The sequence below is a fragment of the Cyprinus carpio genome, chromosome B2 (genome assembly GCF_018340385.1).
Source record: "Cyprinus carpio isolate SPL01 chromosome B2, ASM1834038v1, whole genome shotgun sequence".
NCBI classification, from domain to species: domain Eukaryota; kingdom Metazoa; phylum Chordata; class Actinopteri; order Cypriniformes; family Cyprinidae; genus Cyprinus; species Cyprinus carpio.
The window spans coordinates 4,154,448-4,171,759 of NC_056598.1; the positions used below are offsets into that span (position 1 = coordinate 4,154,448).

A 17,312-nucleotide genomic window follows, 5' to 3' on the forward strand; every position below is an offset into this window, starting at 1 on the left:
CCTATTTGATCAGATCAAATAGTGTCTTGTAACAAGGACTTTTTAAGTCTTTAACTATTCTTTAATTTGGCGAGTTTGTGGAAAAAAAAGAAAAGAAATGGAAAATATCTCACTCATATTGACAGCAAATAAACATTATACTGAAATATTAATTTATACTGACAATTAAAAATATTAACATTGACCAAAATATTAAATAAATATGTAGGGGATGTGTAGAACTTTACGAATAATGAGAATTCTATGGAAATCTGCTGAGATTTTTTGTGGATGTGCAAATTTAGTACAGTGTGTGTGTGTGTGTGTGTGTGTGTGTGTGTGTGTGTGTGTGTGTGTGTGTGTGTGTGTGTGTGTGTGTGTGTGTGTTATGAGAGAACTCTTACATCTACATCAGGTCTCTTCAGGATGTCCTCTACTTTGGCTAGGTCACCATTGGCCGCGGCCTTCACCAGCTCTTCATTAATGTCTCCAGACTCCTGTGTCTCAAAAAGCTTCTTGAGGAGCTGAGACAGGCGCTCTGCAGGCACAGAAGGATTCTCTGTCAACACTGCTATAGTGTCACACAGAGAACACAATAACTGATGAGAAACGGATTGATGCTTGTCTGTGGTTGACTGTGAGCACTACTGAAATATAGGACATTTCCTCCATCTGGCAAATCAATTAATGCCACAATATATTGATATTAGGTCTGTGTAACGAAATAGAACTGAAATCAGAGGCACTCCCTTACAAAATCACCTGAATCATTCTAAAATTAGTATTATTTCCAAACAGAGCTTTTCAAGTCTTCTGGTGAAAATTGCAAAATATATAAAAGAAAAACAAATCATCACAATGTCAGTCTTTTCCAATAATGTGCAGCTCTAACTGAAATGAATAATTTAAACGTGGAAGTAAAATGTCACTCTATCACATTTTTTACATTTTATAAGTCACTAAAACTAGAAAATAACAAAAATGGTGTGCATGGCAATAAGTGAAGTGCCTAAATACATTGTGTGACGGTATAAAAACCATTGCGCTATCCCCATAAATCACATATCCCTGTGTGTGTGTGTGTGTGTGTGTATTACCTCCAGAGGCATTAGTAACAGCAGATCCACCAGGAGCCACTTTAGTGACAGCGGCTGGATTGTATGTCCAGGATGTCCCGCAAACCTCGACTTTGAGGTCACTGTCAGAGTAAATCTGTTGCACTCTTCCCACCTTCCCAAGGGTCTGCACAAGAGAAAACATGGGCATATGTGTGTGTGACTGTCCTAAAAAAAAGTTCTAATGCATTTAACCCATTTTCCTTTCCTCTAAGCTCTGAAACTGCAGGAATGCTAGACAGGTTTGTGTGCAAACTGCATATTACACACAGGTACAAACACCCCTGTGAGGGCAACATCCTAAGTACTGTGGAGGGAGAGAGAGAGATGTGGTCGTCGGAGAAGAAAATCAATAAGTCTAAGGTCTGGCTTTTAAAATTGAGATTGGCTCATTTAAAAAGAGAATACCCAAAGGCTCCTAGACTTGCAGGACCATATCTCATATATATATTGCTCATAACTGAAGCTATTGGAATTCTGTTAAGATTTGTCCATCGAGGACATCAAAAAGAGGGAGATGCCAGAAATATAAACCAGTCGCACAGACTCAATGCCACTCTCAGCATCTCATCCACTGCTTTAGCTTGAAAAAGCCAGTAGATAAAATAAAACAACTGTGCTATTGGTAGTAGGTTGCCAGTGGCTAGAAAGTGAATCCTCATCGGCCACTTTAAACTCAAGCACACTGGGTCTTTATTACAAAGATAGGGTCTCATCAATGGCTGGTTTTATTGGTCATTTCATTTGCAGCCAAAACAGAGAAATTTAACACGTTTTGAAAAAGTAAATGTATTTTCACTCTGGAAGTCACTCCTGCATAACTGAAAAGGGCACTGTCGATTAGTCTCTAGATTTTTTTGTGCATACTAGAGCCAGATGTCTTAGTATGGAAAAAAGCAATTATTTGATTAGATAAATCCATTACACTGTACTATAAAATAACAAAATCATTACAGAGCTCTGGCCTAGTGCTTAGTGTCGCAATGGTAACCATATGTGTGAATCCGCTTTAAATCCTGCAACTTTTTCTGATCCTGTTCCCCCTCTCTCTCTCTCTCTCTCATTTTTCAGTCTGCTCTTTTACAAAATAAAATAAATGTAAAAATCCATGTTGGTATAACAGCCAAAGTGTAATATTCATCTAATCATTCATAGAAACGGTGTCATGCAATCATTAAAGGGATAGTTCAGCTAAAAATGTTAATTCTGTCATCTTTTATTTTACCACACATTGTTCCAAACCTGTATTATTTTCAGTCTAAAAAGATATTTTGAAGAATGTTGATAACCAAACCGTTTTGGGAACTGTTGACTTCTATTATAAAAACATATGTGGTAACACTTTACTTTGATGGTCCACTTTAGACATGATAATAACTAGCAAACTTTGAAACTATGTACATGTCAACTAGCAGTCATTAGAGTATTAGCAGATTGTCTGCTTAATATATGCTAACACTTTATTTGCATGGTGCCCAGCAGACATTATACTCTAAACTAAAAGCCTACTAATACTCTAATGAGAATTAGTTGATATGTAGTTGCCAATTAATCAGAGTTAGTTCACATGGAGTTGCAAAGCTACTTATATTTAGTAGAATGGCTATGAATGTCTAGAAGTGGACTATTAAAATAAAGTGTAGCCACATAGATTTGAATGACATAAGGGTAAGTAAATGAAAACAGAATAAAATTTTTGGTTGAACTGTCCCTTTAAGGATGAGGTAGGTGATGCTCACTGGCAGCATAGCTTCAGCCCACTCTCCATGTCCTCTCTGGAGTAGTTTGATGCGGTCAATGTCATAGCAGATCTGGACCAAGTCTCCCACCATGAACTGAGAACTGCCTCCCTCAGCACCAGCCGCCACCTCTCCACTACGTACAACATTTGCCTTTGTGAGCACCGCTGGGTTAAATGTCCACCTAGAACACAGAGAAAGGTTCTGTGTTCAATTCAGTTCAAAAGTAAAGTCACAGACCTTCAACAACAGTAGTTAATATTGTTACATTTCAAAAGAAAATTATTTTCCTGATTATTATTTCAAATGTCAGGCTTTACATGGTTAATATTGTTATACTGCTTACTTTGTGGTTTTGTTTAAGCAGTTTTTAGACTACTAAGAGGACTAATGGGAATGTTACGGTCTTATGTAATATCAATTTAGGTCTTGATACACGTTCAGAAACACAGCTTCTTTTGGATTTGTAGACTGATTATATCCAAAGCTGAAATTTTTATGTATATTCTATTAATCAACATTAATATGTATAATGATTTGTCATAATTGTGAAGACTGTGACTGTCGTGCACTGAAACGAAGACAAAAAAAAACAACATTTAAGATAATATATAAAGTGTGACTGACCTGTTTCCACTGGGATACTGCACAACAATGTCATGGTCTTCATCAATGCCGCACACAGTGCCTGTGGTGGTGAGCGTTTCAAACATGCCATCAGTCCAGCCTCCGTGCCCATGCTGCAGCGACTGAACGATCTCCAGGTCCAAATCAATGTTGACCAAGTCTCCAATCTGCAGGCCTCCTGGGTTCCTGTTTCCATTCTGCTCCCCTACAGACAGTCACAGGTTAAAATATGAGATGATCTAGCGAGCAATAGAATGACTTCTCGCGATCATTATCATCTTGAGAACAACATATTCTATTGCGCTAACCATTTTTCAATGCAAACACTCAGAAATAAAATAAGAAAAAACAAACAAGCAATAGTGCAAGAAGACAAAAAAAAGAGAACTCAATTTAGTGTTCATGTGTTGTCTGAAATGAGGTTCTCTGTGCGAGATCTACTTTCCTGCAGAGTTTAGCTCTAACCCTAATCAATTACACCTGAGTATGCTAATAAATGTCTTCAGGATCATTAGAAAATCTGAGGTAGGTGAGTTTGATCACGGTTGGAGCTAAACTCTGCAGTGTATTGGCCCTCCAGGACAAGATTTGAAGAACCCTGGTTTAAACTGACAAGACTTAAAAAACAAGTCCTTATTGTCAGGCCTGGTTTCATATACAGCCTTAAAGCCTCTTCATAAACACAACTGTTTCCAAGGGTTTTCCAGTACTTAAATTTCAAAAACCTTGTAAATATAAATTGATGTTGTATATTTTTATATCATACACCAACCCCCTCAATATGCTTTGACTTAAGCTTTGTATGCATTTGTCTGCATTACAGTGCATTCAGAGTTAGAGTTAAGTGAACTTCAACAGATAGCCCTTGTTTAGTGAGTATGGAGCAGTAAACACTGTGTAGGGAGGGACTCTCTAAATTGTAAAGCACAAGACGTTGTTTTTTTTGGGAACATTTCTTAAGGTTTCAAGAGTAATTAATTTAAGTTGACCATTCTTGTATAGAACCTAACAGTATTGGCTTGGATAGTAAGGAGTCAATTATGGACTGGGGCCAAAAGAGCTTTTAAACAGGAATGTGTCATGTTTTAAGATCAGCCTCACCATACCATCTAGTGCTGACACCTAGTGGAGGCATCTCATACAATTAAGATGCAACAGAGGACCACTTGACCTACGAGGCTTAAACCCCTTTACAACTCAAATATATTCATGTAAAATATTATAAGCCTACTAGTATGATGCATCTGGAAAGCTTACCCAACACTGGACAGTGGTCTCTGTAAAAAGTGCCTCCTTTGGCATCTTGCACACACTTCAAATCCGACTAAAAAAAAGAAAAAAGACAATTAATTATAACAGTTAATCCCTAACCACAAAAGTCTAAACATTGAAACAGTCTCTGATACAACTGTCTGCATTTTATCCAAATCTAATTAATAATTCCAGTGGCAGATGGCTGCGCACACCCTCCGGATATATTGCAATCACAGACAAAAGCCGCTGCCCAACCACAAAATGATTGGCTAAAATTCAGAAGTCGCAGAATTTCGAACAGCCAATGAGTGAGCGGCCTAGCACTTCAATAACTGAGGCACGCTTTCTGCAGACCACACCCCCTGCTCTCTTTGCCTTTGGTCTTCATGTTGAATATCGCTCTCTTGTGAAGAGACAGAAAGGGAACAGACTTCTTTTATCATGCAGATAGCTCATCCAGCTGCCCCTTACAATGGCTGCCCTGCACATGGCTCTTATAAAGAAGGCCAGCTTATAGGATGACTTGTTTGTGTGTGGTGCAGTGCGTGTAGAAGGGGGGTGGGTAGCAACACAAAGGCCAGTTAACTGCAGTCTTTTGTGTATGTGTATAGTGATGGGGGTGGCTCACCATGCCCTCGAATCCCACTCGGTAGAGGTTCTTGGCCCCGTTGTCCCAAAGGACGTAGGCTGCGCTGTGGGGGCTGGCAGCACTCCAGTCCTGGATCTCTGTCACCTGAAACATAGGAGGATGGTGAGGAAGACTTACTGAACATCTTTCACTTTAGTCACATAACTGAAGCACTCTACATTTGGATTAATTCAGCTAATAAACACAATATTGAAGGGCACAAGAGTTTAGGGACCACAGACATCCCAATAAACCTTGTGTGAAACAAAAAAATTGCATTATAAAAACTAATTAACATCTTAAAGGTCAGTCCTTTGCAAAAAATAAATAAAAAAAAGTTTGCCACTGAATGGTACGTATATAGTTAGTCAGAGTGGCTTGTCTTGGACTAGACTTTAAAGTCTAGATGAAACGGTAGTAACAAAGTGGCGGCAGTTAAATGCAAGCTTGCAGGGGCCGGGTTTGTCACCAGAGTCTGCCGTTTAAACAATATGAGATGAAAACTTTTTTTTTTTTTTTTATGGAAACACATGAACAAAAGAATTGTTAACATTAAGATCTATAAGCTGCATTTAAAAAATGAAAACGATTAATTGAAAGTGAATTTTAATTTCAATCCAACTTTAAGCTTTCAGCTTGAAACAGTAACAATTCAAAGATCATCTGTGTTAATAATTAATATAAGATTTCCTCTACAACAATGTACCACATGTAATTCCAGTCACACAATAAACAAGATTTGTAAAGGTAAAAACATTGAACAAGCAGCAAACGCACTGAGAATCCCAAGAGAGTGAATGTTTTCACCACCAGACACACCAATCAACATGCCAACCGCAGTGGCAGGATGCCGCTTTAATTACGACTGGTAGATTTAACGCTCAAACTCAACGTTTAGGTTGAAGTAGGCACTTTCTCTGAAAGAAGTGTGCTTGAAAGTGCTCTTTAAATACACTTAACTGGAGTGCCCTCAGACAATTCAAAGGCCAAATGAATAGTTGACTTGTACAGTACCCTCTGGCATCACTCTTCGCTCAAATCACAGCATTAAAAATACCGGTGTTGAACTTATGGGGAAGATTAGAGAGCAGCAAACTGCCTTAATGTATACAAAAATAGTTTCTTAGTAGGACAAAATTTAAATAAATTTTTAAAATGCTGTTCCCTTTTTGTTTTGCAGGTAAGTCAATACGCAAAAGAGAAGCAGTGATTTCTTTTTCTTCAGCAATAGAGCACTATATAAATTGATTTGGCTAAAGGCTAAATACGAACAGTGATTAGCCTCATACAACACTAGAATACAATACATGTGAATAGACATCTAGTCAATTCAGATAACACTGAATAGGCTAAAAAAGCAGGGACTATAGGTAGGGTAAACACTTATTAAATTGCTGTTAAACAGCACAAGTGTGTCAATAACTGGCAAGTGGCAACTCATTTTCATTTATTTGAATGTCGCATAATTGGGGCTTTGCATCAAAAGTGTAAAAACTGGAATCAAACCAGCAGTCTTTGCACTTGTGGTGTAGGCCCTATTTGAAATTATAATGCTACATTTCTTATTTTTAATAATGTCAGTTTATAATAATGTAGCTTTAAAAGGTTTGTATATAACGTGGTTACAAGGCAATTTTCACTGTTACTGTTTCACAGCACTTTTAAAAGGAGTAGTTCACTTTCAGAATGAAATTTCTGTTGTCATTTACTCACCCCCTACTTGTTCCAAACCTGTATGAGTTTCTTTCATCTGTTGAACACAAAAGAAGATATTTTGCAAAATGTTGGGAACCGAACAGTTGATGAGCACCATTGACTTTCATAGTAGGAAAAAAAATTAAAAAATACTATGGAAGTTAATAGTGTTCATCAACTGTTCAGATCCCAACATTTTTCAAAATAACTTCTTTTGTGTTCAACAGATGAAAGAAACTCATACAGGTTTGGAACAAGTAGGGGGTGAGTAAATGACGACAGAATTTTCATTCTGAAAGTGAACTACTCCTTTAAGTTACTGCTAATGTAAGATGGATCACTTATGTTGCATGATGCAAGTTAGATGAATGCGTGTGAAATAATAATGCCTTGGCGCCATCTAATTTTGCTTCAGTGAACAGTCTTTCATGAACATGAAAGAGCATGACATAGCTGTATCTACATGATAGGTGAGTGTTTTTCATCTGATAAATGATGAGTAAAGAAAAGTGAGCAAAACCAAACATGTTGAGGCACTACCTTCCCTCTTCTTCCATTCCCGCCATCCTGATCCTCCCACTGCCAATCCACTCCTCGCACCACCCGTCCTCCTGCAAATATGCCCCGGGCGGTGATCTTCTTTGACTTGCGTCGAGATTCCAAAAGAACTCTGTGCAAACACAAAAGCAATTTCAGATGATATGCTTTGGAATATAAAAGTATAAGCTTTTCAAAAAGAAAAAGTTGTATTAAAAAATTATTGCTAAATATTAGAGGTGGAGAAGTAACTTCCTGAAACGCTGTAGCTAACAAACAAGAACCCACTGTAGGCTTGTCATCATTTATATTGCTTAGCTCAATTTTCTTTGAAACTCAAAGGTTACGCAAAACCTGCAGAATAAAAAGGATAATCCTGGATCATTTTTCTTTAATCGCTTATTGTTTGTTTCTAGAGGAGAAGCTTGTCTCCCATCTGGAAGCTGCCCCATGCTGAACCACAGCAGTTAGTTTCTGATCCTCCAGCTTTGCTGACATGTGTTCATTTTTCTTCTCTGTGCTCCCCTAACTAACTGCTTATCTCAATACAAAACATGACATTCCCAAAACATATTTCTGTTATGCAGGCTGTGTTTGAGATTGCAAACTTCTGTTAAAAAAATCTTTAAAATGCTAAAAAACTTAAAAGAATTGTGCATAAAATGATTATGTGTACCCTAAAGCAGCTGGAAACCACAGCAGGAGACAGCAGCTGCCAAGGGAAAAAGGCCTGGCTTCATCACTGTCTTTGTGTGTTGTACTTCACTAACCATTCTCACTAGGGAAATAGAGTCACACTTAGTTAAAAGGAGACCAGCTGTTGTGCTGACCTATTGTTTCTTTGAGCTCATGTTGAGGGCAGTTATGGGCGGATGCCACGAGAGACGTCTAAACAACTGCTAGACTTCTTAATAGCCTTACCATATGGAGACAGTGAAGGAGACGTTAGTCAAGCCAGTAAAAAGTAACAGAACGCAAACAAAACAGCAGCTCTATTTTCATATTCCATACAAGACCAGCTGTATTACCAATTCATGTATACCTTATAAACTCTGTCTGGTAACTAGTAAACATGTCTAATATATTTTGGTCAGACCCACATTAACCACAGATCATATGAAGCAGAAATAGAAGAGCACATATTTCCTAATAAAAGACAATTCAATGAACATTGATGCATCTTTGCATATATTTTGTAGAAAGAAACAGGCCATTTTATATTATGACCACAGCCAAGCCAATATTCAGAACAGCACAAATGACCTTACATCAACGATTAGCTACTGTACCATGCCCACTCTTAAAACTTTTGTCATAAAACAAACCATTGTCACAAACGCAGCTCGCTGATGTAGCATCACACAACAGAAAGCACATTTTTGTATCAGGGTGTTATTTTGAAACTAAATATAAAGTTGGGACAAGAAAATAGTGAAATCCCAAGGAAAGATCTACCCACGTATCAAAGAGTCAGACAGTTCAAATGTAATAAATATTGACAAATAACTGACAGCAAGGAAAATGTGTAATTGATGTTGGGTCTTTTTTTGGGTTTTTAAATAAAGCATATATGTAGTCTCTGTAATTAATAGAGAAAACAAAACAGAAGTGTGTCATTGTCAAAAGAAACAAGCCCTATTTTAAACAATTATTCCCCTTTCTAAAAAAACCCACCATACTGCATTCTACTATTGCTTTTCTTTGAGCAAACAGGGAAATAGTTTGCTTCTGGATGATTATAAAAAATTTCCAAGTGTATTTGTTCATGTGGTCTACCGCAGGGTCTGATCCAACGCTTGCATTATTCAAGATTACTGGCTTGTTTCAGGAACAAAATGAACAAAACTCTATTCACTAGCCTTTCTGCCATAACACCTTTTTACCATAATGTTTACTAAGTTAACAACAAACAGTTTACTAAGTTTGATGAACAAAACAGTGGATAACAACAAGGCTTATCAGTGCATCAATTTGACTGGATATTTGGGCTGTCAATCATTCATTTGTCATATGGTCAATTGCTAATTATATTGCTATACAACAGCCGACAAGTAAATATTATAGAGTAACTTGTACATCACACAAAAAGGGGCCAGTTAGTTCATATACATCTCCATCAAACAAGTTGTATCGCCTTTTAAATTCAACAAACTACAGCAAGAGGAAACAAGAACATGCTAAAAAACCAAACAAGCATGTTAGAAACTAGGGTCAAGTTGTTCAAAAGAAATTTGACCAGATTAGACATAAGATACTATTAAAAAAAAAAAAAAAAAAAGTAGGATATCCATTAAGCCATTAAGTACAGGGCAGAAATAAATAACCAATGTTTCTCTGAGAAACAAAAAAAAAAACAGCACAAAAGTAAGAAGATCATGGACTGCTAAACACAGGACTTCCAAATTTAAATACATTTTTTTGTTCAAACTAGGTACAGGTAGATGTGACAAAGCACAAAATCCCTAAATTTAAAAACTAAATAAAACAAGACCAGTGGACCAGCTTTAAAGTCATCCACTATGCAATTCAAATCTACAGTAGCTTGTATTTACACAGACATAAATCGCCCACATTGAGGGACATGGTGACCAATGATACAAACTGCTCTATACTATTACAGGCTGGTATTCCCACCGAGCTCCAGACAGCAGAGGAGTGGTCCACCTGTCACCAGGCAACAACATCCCATAACTGAAGGATATGTTACATGATGGGTCTGAAACTGGCCAGAGAACTACCTTAACCACAGAGGGAATAATGGCAAGGAGTCAAGACCACAGGGAGAAAACTCACCTCTCACTACCAGGAGTGGTGATGCGGTAGAACCTGTGACGCAGGTGGTGCTTATCACCATGGTAACAGGTGGTGCAGAGGTCATAGTTGGTGCACTCGGCACATTTCCATCGGATCCCAATGATGGGCTGCTGCCGACAGGTGTCACACATGGTGCCATCATGCTTGATTCCTGTAACATGGTAATTACACACATATGACACAGGAGTTGACGTCCACCTGCATTGCTTCAACTAAAGTTTGCTCTCTCTCTCTCTCTCTCTCTCTCTCTATATATATATATATATATATATGATAGACAGATAGATAGATGGATATACTCATACACATATGTGACCCTGGACCACAAAACCAGTCATAAGTAGCATTTGCATATTTGTAGCAATAGCCAACAATACACTGTATTTTTATTTTAAGCCAAAATCATTAAGTAAAGATCATGTTCCATTAAGATATTTTGTAAAAAATATCAAAACTTAGTTTTTGATTAGTAATATACATTGCTAAGAATAACTTTAAAGTTGATTTTGTCAATATTTAGGATTTTTTTTGTACCCTCAGATTCCAGATTTTCAAAAGTTTTATCTCAGCCAAATATTGTCTTATCCTAACAAACTATACATCCGTGGAAAGTGTATTTATCAGCTTTCAGATGATATATAAATCTCAATTTAGAAAAACTGACCTTTATGACTGGTTTTGCTGTCCAGGGTCACACTTATACACTCAGATATAATAAACTTTCATGACCTGAACCTGTTTTTTTTTTTTTTTTTTAGATAATAATCAAGAGCTGATGTTCAGTAATTAATGCTATTTAAAGTATCACCAAATGTATGTTCGACCTAAACAAGCTCGGTCTTGTTTTAAAGAGTCTCACCTGTGGGCGCACTGTCTAGAATCCTCACGTCATAAGCCCCGGAGCAGCGGTAATTGGCGGCGGTGCCGTTATCCCACACTACCACCACCTCCTCTGGGCTCTCAAAACTCCTGACGGTGCCGAGGTGCCCTTCTCCGCCGTCCTGTTTACCCCACTTCCAGTCAGGCCCGCGGATAACTCGAGCACCCACTCCTTCCATCATGACTCTGTTATTCCTACCGGTGGTCATTTACGAGCAAATGTTGCAATAAAAGTAACTTTTAGCTAGCCGTCAAGCCAGCTCAGAAAACGTGAGGTTTTAAATTAACCGATACGTCTTGTCTTAACTTACATCTGGGTCAACGACAAGTGAAGGAGGGCAATTTAGCTGTACGGACAAGTAAAGGGATGACCTAGTTTTCTTAAGTCATACAATTAATTGTCTATTGATATCCTGACGACAGAATTTAACTGAAGTATTAAGAACTGTGCAAGTTTGCAACAAATAAATGTAACGCTAAGTAGTTTTCGTGAAATATCTCTTACGGAGAAGTGTAACGCAAATTTAGGTTGTAATTATAATTTATTCTGGACACAATTTTAAGGTAAATTTGGCAAGCGGTTCATTTCAGTCTCTAACGGCTGGTTTTTAGCAAAGGCCAGTTAGCAAGTCTAGGCTAACCAGCTATAGCTAGCCTTACTAAAGTTGTAAGCTGTTACTTGACGATAGCAAAATGGCAACAAAAACTTTCGATTTAGAAAACACAACCGTCGTTTTTATCGCGAGATGTAAAAAAAGATTGGTGAACTTTGCTGTGCGTTCAACAGATGGTCCAACTTTGCGTGACGCGATTCAGAATGTCTGCGCGAGCTTCTGTTCGTGAAAAGCTTCTGCAAAAAAAGCAGCTCAAGCTTCCTGTGCAACTAAGCCAGTTTCAACAAAGCGTCCCGGTTTATAATAAATGGCGGTGTAATATCTGAATGAATGGCTGTAGATAAAGTAATCGCAGTTCTTCATGCCCGAAACAAATGCACGCACGGGTCTGTAAACAGCAGCCACTTCGCCACGGATGAGAAGACCTTTGTTAGTGCTTTCCCAAGAATTCCACCAGCAAAACTTAAAATTTCCTCGCCAAAAAAGATTCGGAGATCATTTCTGAAAGAAATCCTTAAAGCCTAAGCCCAGGTAATATCAAAGAGTTGGTGAAAATACGGTCTTCAGCAATGTTTCATTGAGGTGCAACTCAAGACGAACGCGTCGCCATTATTGTCAATCAGAGGAGCTCGAGCCAGTGGAGGTGGGACTGTTTGGGATCCAAGCAGTTTCCGTGGCGTAAAATGACGTCACGCCAGGATTTAAAGTGAGCAGAGCCCAGACACAAACTATTTTGTGAAATCTGGCTGTATTATGTCTTTTGTATTGTATCACTCATATTCTTTACTATGTATCTCAATATTTGTCATGAATTATATATATATATATATGTATATAAATATATATATATATATATATTTATATATATATATATATGTATATAATTCATGACAAAACATACTCAAAAAATGTTGTTATTTACATTTACATTTAATCATTTAGTAGAAGCTTTTATCAAAATGAGAATAATAGAGGCAATCAGACCAACCGGCTGCCCGTGACAAGTCTTAGTTAGTCTAGCACAGTACACATAGGGACGTTTTTTAAATTAATAAATTTAAAGAAATAGAATAGAATAGAATAGAATAGAATAGAATAGAATAGAATAGAATAGAATAGGTGAGTGCTAGGTCACGTTTTATGTTCTGTATGGAACATTTTTAAAATTATATATTAAGCCAAGCTTATAAGCAATTATTAAGAATGAATAAAGATAAAAATATTTATTTATTTATTTGTTTAATTTCTGAAGGCTTGGACCGCCAATTCTTCTCAAAGTATTAAAAGTAATAAAAAGGTTCTGCAGCACTGAGAGGACTATTAGGACCTCAATGTTATAGTTTGTCTTTTTATTATTATTATTACATTTATGCATTTTACATTTATGCATTTAGCAGACGCTTTTATCCAAAGCGACTTACAGTGCAGTCAGGCTAACATTTTTTACCTAATGTGTTCCCTGGGAATCAAACCCACAACATTTGCACTGCTAAAGCAATGCTCTACCACTGAGCCACAGGAACATTATTATTATTATTATTATTATTTATTTATTTATTTATTTTTATCCACCTTATTTTTATCCACCAACTCACTTGGATGAACTGTTCTCATTGAGCATGAGAAAGCATCCCCACCCCTTGTGCTCTCCCATTTCCTTCCTCCTAGGAGACAAAACATGGTCAGAGTCAGAGGACTGAGCAGACGGGTCCGAGTGAGTTCACGCCAGCACACATCCCACATCCCTCACTCTTCCCTACAGTGAGGGGATTCCCTAGTTCTCTTCTCTCATGAAGATCAGTGCCCCTCATAAAGACTGCTCGTCTTTTCTCTTTTGGAGGATCCAAGGAGGATGTTTCTAATGGCTTCTGATGTGTAGGAATGGTTGTGCTCCATGGAGGACCCTGGCCCCTTCTGCCAAGAGAACCAGGTGATGTCAGGCCCAGTGTGGAGAGCGACTTTATTTCAGTGTAGTGAAGTATTTCCTGCTGAAACTGAGTATAATAGAGGGTGTGGTTTTATATTTTTGTGCTCCCCCTCTCTGTCTCTCACTCACAGAAAATTAATGGTTGGAGGGGCGTGGTTAAGAATATTCTGCCAAAGCCATCAAACTGAAATCATCAAAGGAGGAATGCCATTCCAGAGCGGAAGCAAATGTTCAGATTTTGATTAAAGATTACCAAGACAAACCATTTTTTTCAGCAGATTAACGTGCAAGGATTAATTGTTCACCTCATAACTAGCAATGTGAATTAATAAAATAAATAAAGTCCATTTTGATTGCATGAGGAATTTAACCCATCCACACAGTAGTGAGAGCAGTGGGCAGCCATATTGCTGCAGAACCTCGGGAGCAGTTGGGGGTTTGGTGCCTTGCTCAAGGGTCTCACCTTAGTCGTGGTATTGAGGGTGGAAGAGAGTGCTGGTTATTCACTCCCCCACCAACAATCCCTGCCGGTATCAAGACTCAAACCCGAAAACCTTTGGGTTACAAATCCAACTCTCTAACCATAGACTGCTTCTCAGTCACTTGAAATGCCAGGGGCTCAGGATCAATTCAGCCAAGAGCTCCCTGTCTCCCAGCCAGTGAATCACTTTCCTGGGAGCAGTTCTTGACTCTGCTCTTTGAAAATTCAGAGGACTGCGGCATCATTCAAAGTAGGGCTCTCTCTTCCTATCAGGACATTCCAGAGAATGCTGGGCCTGATGGCAGCTGCCTCCTCTGTAGTTCCAATGAGCCTGCCCCACATGTGGACCCTTAAATATTTGCTGAAAGCTTGCATTCCATCCCATGATTGGCATCTGGGATGCATCCACTTCAAGGTAACCTGCAGCTGAAGGCTCCTCGGCTGTATCAGACCGGTACTCAGCTGGGTTAAACTAGGGAGTGGACATGGTCCTGGGGTGTAGTGTCTACGGGGAATGGGAACTCTACCCTTAGATGGTTTAAATGATCTGCAATGTCTTCTGGAAGGCAGAGGTTGACTTCTTCTGATTGCTGTGCTTCCTCAAGTCATCAGTCAAGTAAGGTAGGACAGATGCTCGGTCCTTCTGGTGGCCCCATTCCGGCACAACCAATGTTCCCAGGTTCCCTGGGATGGTACAGCCACTTGATCGATTCTGTAGAGGAAGGACCTCCTCTCTCAGGCAAAGGGAACATTTTGGCGCCCTCAACTTGAGTTGTGGAGCCTACATCTATGGACCCTCAATGAGTGTCTCTGCAGCTTCCCATAAGGGTCATCAACAACGTCACATTACAAATGTTAAAGAGTGCTTTTGACATCTGTATCTTTCTCTCCTTATTTATGTTCCAGCAGCAAGTGCTGTCCAGCTTTTCTTGAGTTTGGCAAGTGTCTCGGCACTGTCCCATTTGATGTTGAGTGCCTTCAAGTCTTGAACAAACATTCCCCTCCATGAGTATCCTCTTTGGCATTTGGCAAGGGGAGATAACCATGTCATTGCTGTCTTCGGGATTTAATTGTTCTGCATTTGAAGAACATGTCCAGCCAGTTTAAATCTTCTTCGGGCAACAATGATGTGGAGTTGGCATGTGCCATTCCTTCGAAGTACTTCTACAATAGTTATTATGATCATAATATCAGATTCTTTTTTAGGATTTGTTGTAGACTTCTCTACTGGAAGATGTTAAACTTCTTGTTGATACTCGCTGATGCCTTCCAGGTCTCATTGGCATATGTGGCTGTCAGGTTCACGATGGTAAATGAATGGTAATTACTAAATTTTATTCATCTTCTAGAAGATGGCTTCTGTCTTCCAGATGCATTAAATATGCTTCTGAGAGATTACACTATCCCAACCACTACCCCCTTCTCAATGCTTATCCTTCGGCCAATTTTATAGAGTAGTGGGAATAGAATGCAGCGTTGCTTGCCCCCAGTAGCAATTTTAAAACATCTGAACTGCATGATGATGTGTAATTGTTTTTGTTGTGTTTAAATATCTTTTTTTTTTCATTTAGCATTTTTGCCATTCATTTTTTTTTCATTTTTGTCGTTCAAAAGTTGCAGACGATGCTTACAAAATAAGAACAATTGATCATTTTCAAACAGTTCAAACAGTTAACATTTAATGCATTGTGTCTGAGCATCACTTAATGTTTGTGCTCTTTCTAATAGTTGTTTGTGTATGAGTCCATCAGGTGTCTTAAAAAATAGATCTTTTTGTTGACTTCACAGTTTTGACCAGCAGGCCTCATCAGATTGCAGTGTTTCAAGTGCTTCAAAACGGTGAATCATTTTGCAAAGCAATTGGTTTAATTAACTTTAAGTTTCGAAAAGGTTGTTTGTTTTGTCACATCACTATAGTTAACCACCCAATTCCAAAAAGTTAATGTTTTCTTGCCACTGCTGTACCTAGGTTTTACACTTCAAAACTTGACACATAAACTTCAATAATGGTGACAAATCAACAAATGATGAACACGACAAATAAATGAAATAACAATAATGTTAAAACAATAACGCAAGCTCGAAAAGTCAGCAAATAGTACAATAATTCGGTAACAGTAAATAATTTATTCATGGTGGGAACTCAAATATCTTTAAGAGGATCACTCAAAAATTATCAACCGTCATCATTTAATCACCCTCATGTTGTTCCAAACCTGTGTGAGTTTCCTTCCTCTGTTGAACACAAATTAAGATATTTTGAAGAATGTTCCAAACAGTAACCAAACAGTTAACAGAAGCCTTTGACTTCCATATAATGATAATACAATGTATTCCATATAATGATAATACACCTCTATTTCCTTATGTAAGCAATGCATTTTACCGTAAAGTTCCCTTTAACTTGTACATATTCTAATATATGAAAAGTACTTTCCAACCTACAACTCAGCTAGACTGTCATTGATACAATCAACTGTCCCATTATTTATAAAAGTTTTAATATTAATTTTGGTATTACTGTTAATTAAGTGTGTGTTTTTTTTTTTTTTTTTTTTTTTTTTAATGTGCTACTTTAATTGTACCTTTACTTTTACTTAAGTGTGAGGATTATATGTTTTATACACTGCAGTCATGATATGAGATACAGTGAGCAGTCTGATTCTGGTCTGTGTCCCCAACACAATTTATTATTGCTCTTTCTCATCACATTATTAAAATAATTACTTTTTTTTTTTTACTTTACTTGTAATTTCATTATATACTCTATTGTCATCCATTTTCAATTACACTGTTTTCTTTGTTATATTATATATATTATATTATATTATATTATATTATATTATATTATATTATATTATATTATATTATATTATATTATATTATATTATATTATATTATATTATAATTTTGCGCTATTTTGGAAATATGATTGTAAAAAAATATGTTACATGCAGTAATATGGCATTATTTACACCTGACTGACAGAAATGTTAAGGACTTTTATTTGGTCATCATCTAAG

The 17,312-nt window shown here is 37.6% G+C and overlaps 1 protein-coding gene across 1 annotated transcript in view; it reads right to left on the reverse strand.

Moving 5' to 3' along the window:
• The window catches only part of mib1 (MIB E3 ubiquitin protein ligase 1), a 46,383-nt gene extending 33,850 nt beyond the window's left edge, over positions 1 to 12,533 (reverse strand). The window contains exons 1-9 of the mRNA XM_042719334.1: positions 11,248 to 12,533; positions 10,368 to 10,539; positions 7,578 to 7,707; positions 5,343 to 5,447; positions 4,718 to 4,784; positions 3,461 to 3,665; positions 2,834 to 3,017; positions 1,077 to 1,221; positions 384 to 550 (exon numbers count right to left, since the gene is read on the reverse strand). Coding sequence (XP_042575268.1) covers positions 384 to 550; positions 1,077 to 1,221; positions 2,834 to 3,017; positions 3,461 to 3,665; positions 4,718 to 4,784; positions 5,343 to 5,447; positions 7,578 to 7,707; positions 10,368 to 10,539; positions 11,248 to 11,476 — 1,404 coding nt within the window. The 5' untranslated portion in view covers positions 11,477 to 12,533. The remainder of the gene's footprint in view (positions 1 to 383; positions 551 to 1,076; positions 1,222 to 2,833; positions 3,018 to 3,460; positions 3,666 to 4,717; positions 4,785 to 5,342; positions 5,448 to 7,577; positions 7,708 to 10,367; positions 10,540 to 11,247) is intronic.
• Between the last annotated feature and the right edge of the window lie 4,779 nt (positions 12,534 to 17,312).